Below are 10,375 nucleotides of genomic sequence, written 5' to 3'. Positions count from 1 at the left end.
CTGCCATTTGCCTATGGACCACATATGTCTTCTCTTTAACCAGAAGCAGCCCTTTGTCCCTCTGTGTAGTGGTTGGTTGTTTGTGCCATGCCCTGAGCACTGTGCCTAGTGAAGCAGCAGATAGCTGCTAGGTACCCGCGCCTTGGGCACATTTCTCAGGACTCCTCACTGAGGGTCCCTCTCTACGTCTCTATTGGTGAACAGAGCAGCAGGAGAGCCATAGTCCATATGCCACAGAAGCATGAAAGCCCGAGAAACTTATTGAGCCAAGATAGGAACATGTTGGTAGGCAGGATGTTGGTATAGAAACCACAGCCAAAAAAATGCCTTTTTTTCTTTTTATTAGCCTAAAGCAAGAGGGGAAAAAGGTACCCCAATAACATGCTCAAAGGCTCCCAAGGGTTTCCAGAGTTGTGTCTTGCAGGCCCTACCATCACCCTCAGGATGAAATAACTGCCCAGACCACCACATGCTAGAACCATCTGAACATCACTCCACATGACCTTGACCCTGGACATGTCAGCTGCCCTCTCTCAGTTCACTCTCCACTGCCCTCTACTCTTGGACTCACACAAGTTTCTCAGCCTTGTAGAAACATTAACTTTCCCTTTGCCCTTAAGTGCAAAAAATCAAAAGCCTAATGTGCAATCACCCATCTTGCCACACGTGATATCACTCAGAACTGGCAACCACTCAGCACAGAATACAACATCCTAAGACTTCCAAAGGTCTCTCCCATCTCTCCAGCCCAGGGAACACTGCATCTCCTTATTCTGATGAGGTGGAGGCTGGGATGAGCTTGGGTTTGGCCTGCTGGGGAGGTGAGATATCTGGGATCTTCTCCCCATGTTTGTACACACTGACGGTGACGTCAATCTTCTCCCCTCCGTATTTGTTCTTCACGTTGATGCTGTACTTGCCCGAGTCCTCGGCCGTCACCCCCTGGATGGTCAGGCTGACGTACTTGGACTGCTCCACCTTCACGGAGAAGTGCTCGCTTAGCTCAATGTCCTTATCGTTCTTAAACCAGACCACTTCCGGGTCAGGGTTTCCAAACACTGTGCAGGTGAGGTTCAAGGTCTTTGGAGGGAAGACAGGGTGAAGAAAGAAGACAGTTAGAAAATGAGTGGGAGACGGGGGTGGGATATGATCGAGATACACTGCAAGTGTGTGTGGAATTCTCCAGTACTAAATTCAGAAATGAATAAAAATTCCATGCTCCTCTCTGAAGATGGCAGCTCAGTCATGCCTACTGGCACCTGTGGATCACTTGTTACATCAGCCACCTTTCATCAACGCAGGCTCCAAAGGGAGATGGAGGCCGAGGAGCCCTGTGCTATGGGGGGGGGGGGGGGCGAGGAAAACCTGTGAAAGTGGTTCTACCTGTTCCAAGTTCTAACCTTGGCTGGGGGTTAAACTTGGGAAATGGATTCACTCTATTATCATTCCACTGAACCTGCTTTTCAGCCTTTTAGCTTTTATTCTTAATGTACGTGCATTCCTGCATGTCTGTGTATGGGGAAGTACATGTAAGCGGTAGCTGCTTGTGGGGGGGCAGAATAAGTTGTCAGATCCCCAGGAGCTGGAGGTACCAGAAGATGTGTGGCGCCCAGTGTGGGTGCTGGGAGCTGATTCACCCCTACTCTCTCTCTAAGAGAAGCACTTGTTCTTACTAAATGAACCATCCTTTAGCCCCTAAACGTCCTTTACATTTAGACTTAGGGGTCTCTCTTCCCAGTTCCTCTGAAAAGTCCAGAGAATATTCTATCTATACCTCCTAACTCAGATGCAGCAACTGCACACTTGCCTGGGCTCACCCCCTTGCAGACTGTGATTGTTCATTTCGCAATTACATCTTTTGTGATATCACAGTGAGTCCATCTCAGGGGCATTCCATGCTTTCACTGACTGTTAAAAAGAGGTCTATAAATTTAGGCCTAATAAAGTCCTTTCGAGTACCTACATCCCTATGACATTGAGCTAGAATTATGCCGCACAAGTGCCAATTAGATATCAATAACTCCACTGATGGGAGACAAATTAAAACTTCAATTAGAGATTCTAGGATGACCTTGGAAATTGGAGCAGGGTTTTTCCTTTTCTTTTCTTTAATATTAAAGAGGTTGTGACTGTTTACATTCAAAAGTGGTGACTTGCAGTTTCACCATGGCTGGGAGCTGACCCACCACCTCATATAGAGAAGCCCTGAACCAGGTGACATCAGACGCTGTGGACCCCAAGGTCCTTATACCAGGTCCGTGAGTCACACAACATGCCTAGTGTTTGAGGATTTGCAATCCTGCCTTTTGTTGCTGTTGTTGTTGCTGCTGCTGCTGCTGCTGCTGCTGCTGCTGCTGCTGCTGCTGTTAGTGTGGCTTTTCTTTCAGTACTGAGGGTAAAGCCCAATGACTAACATACACTAACCAAACCCTCTTCCACTGAGGGGCACCCCAGTCTTGACTATTGAACTACCCCACCTCCCTGTTTGCAGTTCTCAGGGGTTCAGGACAGAGGGGCAACAGCACAATGGAAGGTATCTCTGAGTGCCCTGCAGGCTGAGTAGGGAATGATTCCAGCTCTCAGGCTCCCCTGTGTCCCACCTTAAGATGACAGCTGAGTTTCTACCCTGCATCACTACCCTCATCCCAGCTCTGTTCCCAGCCGTCTGCTCTCACCTTGCCTTCCATTATGGTCACCACGTCAGGTAAGCCGCCAATCACCTTGCCACGATCTGCAGTGAAAAAGAGACAGCTTGAGGAGACCCTGTCAGGGAGGTCCTACAAGAAGCTTGAGGCTAACACCAAGTGATACCATGGTGGAAACAGGGAAGGGTGGGCACACCCTCAGGAGAGGACACAAACAAACTTATGTTCCAGGTGGAGAAAGCTACCACAGGGGCCATAGGCAAGGACTAGCTGGCTCTGTGCAGGTTGGTGAACATGTGGTCTCAGGAAAATAGAAATGAGAATCAACTGAACCAGGGAGGTCTCATCAAGGACCACACAAAGAGCCACATCTCACAAGGGAGAGAGTCTTGGCATCTGGGATACAGAAACTTGTGGGGGTGGGTGCAGACAAGGTGGGGAAGGGGGTCAGGCTGGAATGAGCAGAGGTCAAAAGATGGGGGTGCACTCAACCTTGGGCAGGAAGGTTTGCTGTTACTGATCCACTAAATTAACCACGTGAAATGTGAACCTCCCCCACCTGTCCCCACCCATGCCCATTATCCCTCTTCATCACACAAGTACTCACTCTTCTCGGCAAATGCAGCCGCCCTAGAAATCACAGGAGGGAGAGAGAGAAAGCTGTAAGAAATGCTGCTAACCAAAGGACACCATGCACGGGAGAAGTCTGCTAGCAGTATGAGCACATACAGAAGGAAGGTCTAATGGTATGTAGCTATCCTGTCATCCCTGCATTGGTTCCATAGCTGAACCCCACGGAGACCAAAATCTATGGGCATGCAAGTCCCTGAGATGAAACAGTGTTGTATTCACTACAACATCTACTCATCCTCCTGGGCCTTGTCAATCATCCCTAGTCACTTACAGTACCCAGTGGAGTAAAACTATGTAAAGAGCTCCTAGACTGTTGTTACAGGGAATGATGACAGGAAAAATGCACTGCCTTTACAGTGTCTTTTAATCGTGGTTGGATCTGAGGGTGCAGAACCTGTACCCAGGTAGAAGGCTGGTGCTCTGATCATTTGGAGTGGGGGAAGATGCTAAAACCAAAAGGAAGATTAGCATGCAGACTCTCAGGTTGAGTAGGTGTATTGCTTGGCACCAAATTCACCAGAATTTTAGATGTTTGTGTGTCTGCACTTGTGTGTGCTGGTTGGTGTACATGTACAGGTGTGGATGTGCATACACACAGAGGCCAAAGGTTGATACCAAGTACCTTCCTCAGTTGCTTTCCACCGTATTAACTTTTAAGATGTGATCCCCACCTCTCTATCTATTCATCTCTCATCTCTCTATCTCTATCTCTATCATCTATCTATCTATCTATCTATCATCCATCCATCCATCCATCTATCTTTCTATCTATATATCTATATATCTATCTATCTCTGAACCTGCAGCTTGCTAATTTGGCTAGACTGGCTGGCCAGGAATTGTAGAGAAGCTCCTGACTGCCTCCCCAGTGCTCAGATTACAGGTGTGTCCTTCTGTACCCAGCTTCTTTCAAACATGGATTCTAAGGACCCACTTGACTGACTAAGCCCTCTCCTAGACCCTAGGCATTTTGTTAAATTGTCAATTTCTGATTTATCATACTTGTCACATATCCACTCAACAAAGGCATCCTGAATAATTTAGTAGGAGCCAACGATGTCCTCTGCTTTAATACTCTAAAGCTCAGACACTCATTTGAAAAGCTGAAGCAATCTTCAACAGTTGCTCTGTGTGCCATGTCACCTGGATCATGACAATTTGAGAAATCCATCATTTTAATCATATAAAGTAATCCAAGGTTCTGATGGGCCTAGGAAGGTAATACACAGTGCATTTCTATTGTAGAAAAAAATGGATGCCCTGCTGCATACTGAATTTCTTACATTGCTATTTTCATCCCAGGAACAGAGCATCCTTGGAATCACTAAGGCACTTATGGTCGACCCTGTATGTGGCCAGAATGAACCCAAGTCAGAGCCCTGCCCCGCCCCCATCAGAAATGATGTTAGCAAGCTATGGGTCTTACTTGAGCTGCTGGAACTCAGCAAACGCTTCATCAAAAGCTGCAAGGAAACATTCCATATGTCAGTCATGTTCCTACGTGTTTAACTTCCATCCACTCAGATGGTCCACTAGCTAAATGACAAAATGAAAACTGAGGGGCAATCAAACTAATAAACTGATTCTTCTTAAGTCAGTCCCTCTACACGAAAGTCATGACATCCATGGATTGTTTAATGCACCCTTTGCTTTTCAGTATCTACATGGGTTGTTCACAGGAATGTAACGAGCTACAAGAAAAATCTACTACCTTGTCCAGAGAGGTCCAGTGAGCGCTGGTGGTTGTCTTTGCCATCGAAAATCTCAAAAGTGTACTTCCCCTTATCCTTCTCTGTGGGCTCGCAGATCTGCAGCCACGCCATCTCCTCGCTGCCTCCAATCCGCATGTGCTCGCTGGATGAGATCTTTGCCTCTCTACAAAGCAACATGGGTGTGCTCCATTAACCTCCTCCAATCTGAATATGCTCATTGAATGAGATCTTAGCCTCTCCACAAAGCAACATTGGTGTGTTCAGTTAACCTCCTGATCAATATGCTCACACCTGTGAGGGGACATTACTATGTCTGAGTGAGGAGGCCTGGTCTGCTGGCTTGTATCACTTGGGGATGGTCTACTGACTTGCTCACATTGAGGCAAGGAGGCTCTACTCACTTGCTCATGCTAATGGCACAGTAGGTATTAGGGATTTTTCTGGCTATTATAAACTTAAGTATATTAATAACTCAGGCCTGAAACCTCCTAAAGCCAAATGATTACAACTTAATGGACTTCAGAACATTTGATTTGGTATGCAGTCGTAAGAATATTAAGCATGGAACTTAGGACCTGACACAGCATTTCCATCTCTAGGTGCATGTTCAAAATAGCCGAAAGCAGAGATGGGGACACTTGGACACTCATATCTGTAGAAACACTACTCACAATGGCCAATGTGGACCACCTCATGACCCTGTCATTCATATACATAATTAAACTGCAGTCTATCCACAAGGTGGAATACTGCTGATCTTTATAAAAGAAGGGAACTGACACATGCTATAACATACATGAATTCTGAGAACATTATGCTACATTTACAAAGCTGGTCACAAGAGGACAAACATGTTTCTACAATCTGAGGTCACCAGAGTTGCCACACTCGAGAACAGAGAGTAGAATCAAGCTAGTGTACAAAGGGGACGGCATTCCATTTTACAAGATGAAGGCTCTGGAGATGGTTGCCCACAATGTGGTCTCACTGCATCCTTACAGTAGATGAAATAACAAATTTTATGTTTGATGTATTCTGTTCCAACTTTGAAGATATAAGTAAGACTAAAGCACCTAATACCATTGCTGTCCTTCAAGTCAGCCGAGTGTTACACCACACTCATTCATTGTCAAGACAACCTGCCTGGTGTGCATGCATGTCTACATTATACTCATGGTACATTATATAATATATATATATATATATATATATATATATGTGTGTGTGTGTGTGTGTGTGTGTGTGTGTGTGTGTGTATGTATGTATGTATGTGTGTGTGTGTGTATATATATATATATATACGTATATATATGTATATGTGTATATATATATAAATTTCAAGTTACCACAGTTTAGAGAGCTGGTTCAGGTTTTGCAGAGAATTGGCCATGAGTTAATAGCAATTCTATCACCTTTACTGGCCACTGTGTGCTCTGCAGTTCAGGGAGAGAAAGGAATTGCCTGGCACTCTTCACTGTGAACCACAGTTCTGGCAGGTAACACTCATAATGTGGGGACACAGAGCATGTTAATCCAGGATAGAAACATGACTGGTTCTGTTAGAGCAGAGCATCAGGAATGTGGGCAGATGGGGAGGGAGGAAGCCAGGAAGGCTCCATGGAAGACCAGCCCAGGCAGGGACAAAAGGATATAATGTTAAGGCACTATGCATGCCTAGCGGAGCGTAAAACACCCCTGGGAGGAGGAAGCAGAGGCCCTCAGTGCACTTGGGAAGACAAGCCGGAGGCCACAGCTTTCTAGCCAGAATACTTTGCTCATACTCTGCTGGGTTAATCCTAGTCCGCTGGCTCTTTACCTGAGGGTAACACACACCAGTTCTAGACTTACAGTGAGCACAGAGCAAAATCTCTATTTCTAAAGCAATGGGAAGAGTCACCCCAGCACTCACAATTGTCCATCCCTACCTAAAAGGAATAATGAGACTTTTATATAGACTTTCTGCTTCTGCAGAAAAGAAAATTCTTTCACACACACACACACACACACACACACACACACACACACACACACTGTACTGTGTGATCGGTCTCCCTGCCAACCTCCATGAACTGACTACCCAAATGAGGGTTAGACAATGCCTCACAGCTTCCTAGACCCACACAAGCACACATCAGGGAGTTACAGCCCAATCTTCTGATGCCTCCAAAGCCAAAAGAATCGGAGGCAGAGGGCTCCATGTGAGCATACACACTGATAAGTGCCCCCCTTGCTGTCCACCCCGAAACACCTCAGCCAGCCCTATAGTGACCACATGTTGTTTGAAGGTTGTAGCTTACTCCCTGGTTGTCAGAAGGAGACAGCATTCACCACACCTAGGGATTTGCAATCTGCTTCAAGTGCTGTGTGAGTCCCTGGCCACCATCCCTAAATATGCAACAACTCCAGGAGCCTGTTCAATCTTGCTTAAATCTGGAGATGTCATTTTCTGTCTCTAAAACTCAAATACACTGTAAGCATAGAGAGCTCTGTCACAGGTCACCACAGCCGGTAGCCCTACCCAGAGTGGGAGAGAATCCACCACATAGGAAGCCTTCACCTCAACACCACTCCCACCCTGTCTAAGGATACTGAAAGGTAAGGTGTAGGAAACAGAAAGCATCTCATTCTTGCAGGTAATTGGAGCCCACTGAGATTAAGGGGAGTCATTAGCCTAATGTGTGTGACCACTGGAGGAGAGACCTTCCAAGCTGAGGAAACACATACAGCCTTAGGTCAAAGCATGCTAGCTTTGTTTTTTCCTATAATGACAGCAAGAAGTCCCTTGGGTGGCTGGGACTCAGTCTGAAGTGGTCAATCCTCAGGCAGTTGAGCTTTGCCATGTCTGCACAATACATTAATTTCACCCTCCGGCAAGACAACGAGGTCTTTTTTTCTGAAGAACATTTTTGCTGTGTTCCTTTTGGCCTGTTCCTCATTTGTGCAAGATAGATTCCCAGCCTTTTATTTAAAGTGGCATTTTCTAAATTCCCTGATGTATGACTTGGCATTTTTTTAAAGCAATGAACAATGGTCCACACGTAAGTCTGCATTCTGCACATTTCTCACTGGTATCTACGAATCAAATGTCACTCACTGGCACAGGTTCCTACCCCGCTGACTCCCTTGCCTTCTTACTCACATCTAGTGAGAAAGCCACTGGTTGGTAGTTCGGAGCTTGGACTCTAAACACTGGTCCCCTTGTTCTTCTACCTGGAGAATGTATGTTAAGCACTGGTGTCATTAGTAACCACCAGTGAGGACGCTGTTGACACCTTCTGATGTTTCCTTTTCTTTCTCCTTCATCCAGACCCTCCCCATGGCCCACCTAGCCAAAGCCTGGCACCATTACTGAGAACATGATCACGGCCTGTGGTTTGCCAAGAGTACCACATTGAGCCACGGGCTGCTGCAGCTATGGGCATGAGCTCTCATACTCACTTGTGATACCAGCTGACCTTCATTTCCTCTGTGAAATACTTCATGAAACACTGAAGTCTGATGCCCTCGGGGGTGCAGAGAACCTTCAGCGGTGAGGCAGAGGCTCCTGCAGTGAAACAGGATGTTACCTCAGATCTCAGAGAGTCAAGACAGGCCCATGGCCCTAGGGTAAGGCTCATCCATCCACAGTATCAGCACATCTCTCAAGTTGGTGCTCATTCCTGTCATGGCCACAGAAGCTCCCCCCTCCCTCCCATGTCATATGCTTTCATTAAACACGCACCTGCCCTGCCAGAGTACTTTGAAAAGCCCTTTGCTTAACACCAAAGAAACATGAAGTTTCGCAAAAATAATCCACACCTGGCCCTTAGCAGTTTGGCTTGCATGGAAGAATCAATCTTGGTGACAATGACTATGAAACCTGATCTATTAATTGACCCAAATCTAAACAGTTACAGAAAACCCATAAGGAGAGAGGAGGGGGGAGTCAGCAGAAGCCAGAGTGGAAGGACACAGCTGGAACCCTCCTTACTGGAGACATCTGCCCCTCACTCCTCTGAAATGTCACAGAGACACCAGGGGTCTAGTCACATGGAGACTTCTATACTTGCTCTCTATCTGCACCTCACTCCCCAAAAAAGATGCCTGTGTCCACCTTGAGTGATTGAGTAAGCCAAGAGTTACAGAAGCATCGTGTGAGGCCAGACTGTTGCACTTACCAGTTCTCTACATGTGACTAACCTGTCATCAGCAGGTGACCCTCCAGCACATTATGAGATATGTAATACAAAGCAACTCCCCAGAGTGTAAGAGCAAAGCCATTTTTCAAATGGCTTGGTTCATCTTACAAGTGGCTTGCACACCCATGGGTTAGTACTTGACTCACTGAAAGCCATTCCAAGTGGACCTCATTTTAAAATGTAGCCTGATCCTTTCATTAACAAAAGCAAAAGCTCTACCTCACACGGCTGTTTGCAAAAGCATTAGAGGTGAGCAGACAGTGGTTTTTCGTGGGGATTCCAGAAAAGCATAGGACTCTGTAATTGAGGTAAAGAGGATATGAGTTCTGGTGATTCCCAACTCAGTTCATTGATCATCTACTTGCCGACACAGATTTTGGTTACTTGATCAGAAAACATAACTTGGGTATTCTCTAGATGGTGTGTCCCATCTTCTGACAGTATAACACAGTGTGGTCATATATAAGAGTCAATCCAGAGAGCCTCACAACAGAGTCACAGGGAAGGAAATTCCAAAATGTCTCATACCATCACAAGTAGGTGTATGATTCTGTGTTGGTCTACATGGGTAGCAATCCTTGACTTTGTGCCATTACATGTGGCCAGTGGGTCACAGGTTGGGCATGCCTACAAATCTAGAGAGTCTAGAGTAATAAACTACTAGTTGTTAACATGTAAGCTACTATTTGTTATTTATAAGCAGTATTTTTTTCTCTAGTTTCTATACAAAGGCAAATGGCTCAATACCCAGACTATGAAATCTAAATGTTAAATAAATACCCACTATTACTATTCAGTGTTGGATGAAAAACTAATAGCAGTTTTGGACAAAACAATTGCCCAGGCTGGGCAAAGGCAAATTGGCAAAGGTGACTGTTGGGTAACACCAGCAGGGGCTTCTGAAGTTGAACACAGACTCCAACATTCACACTGCAAAGCTCTGGAGGAGCATCATGGAGTGGGCAGGTCATTCCCTGCCACCAGCCCAACTCCAGGCAGGGGACACACCCCAGCCATCAGTGTCCTCTGGGACATGAGTGCTCACTCTAGGAAACAGAGATGCTTCAGTCAGCAAGACTTGAAAACTCAGGGGCTATTACTCACCGGACACACGACTCATTGCCAAGATCATGTCTTCGTACACTGGAAGGGAGAACGGAAATGGACCATCACTGGGTGTGAGTTTAACAGAAAGCAGCATTTTCCA

At 46.0% G+C, this 10,375-nt stretch overlaps 1 protein-coding gene across 1 annotated transcript in view; it reads right to left on the bottom strand.

The window, feature by feature from the left end:
• Positions 1-328: 328 nt before the first annotated feature.
• The window catches only part of Myom2 (myomesin 2), a 70,361-nt gene continuing 60,314 nt past the window's right edge, over positions 329-10,375 (bottom strand). Inside the window, exons 31-37 of the mRNA XM_036166567.1 lie at positions 10,273-10,311; positions 8,429-8,534; positions 4,990-5,153; positions 4,705-4,741; positions 3,253-3,275; positions 2,676-2,731; positions 329-1,080 (exon numbers count right to left, since the gene is read on the bottom strand). Of these exons, the coding sequence (XP_036022460.1) occupies positions 769-1,080; positions 2,676-2,731; positions 3,253-3,275; positions 4,705-4,741; positions 4,990-5,153; positions 8,429-8,534; positions 10,273-10,311 (737 nt within the window). The 3' untranslated portion in view covers positions 329-768. The remainder of the gene's footprint in view (positions 1,081-2,675; positions 2,732-3,252; positions 3,276-4,704; positions 4,742-4,989; positions 5,154-8,428; positions 8,535-10,272; positions 10,312-10,375) is intronic.

This window comes from Onychomys torridus, chromosome 17, assembly GCF_903995425.1.
Source record: "Onychomys torridus chromosome 17, mOncTor1.1, whole genome shotgun sequence".
Classification (NCBI taxonomy): domain Eukaryota; kingdom Metazoa; phylum Chordata; class Mammalia; order Rodentia; family Cricetidae; genus Onychomys; species Onychomys torridus.
The sequence above is the reverse complement of the archived record's forward strand: the minus strand, read 5'-3'. Positions and strand labels throughout refer to the sequence as shown.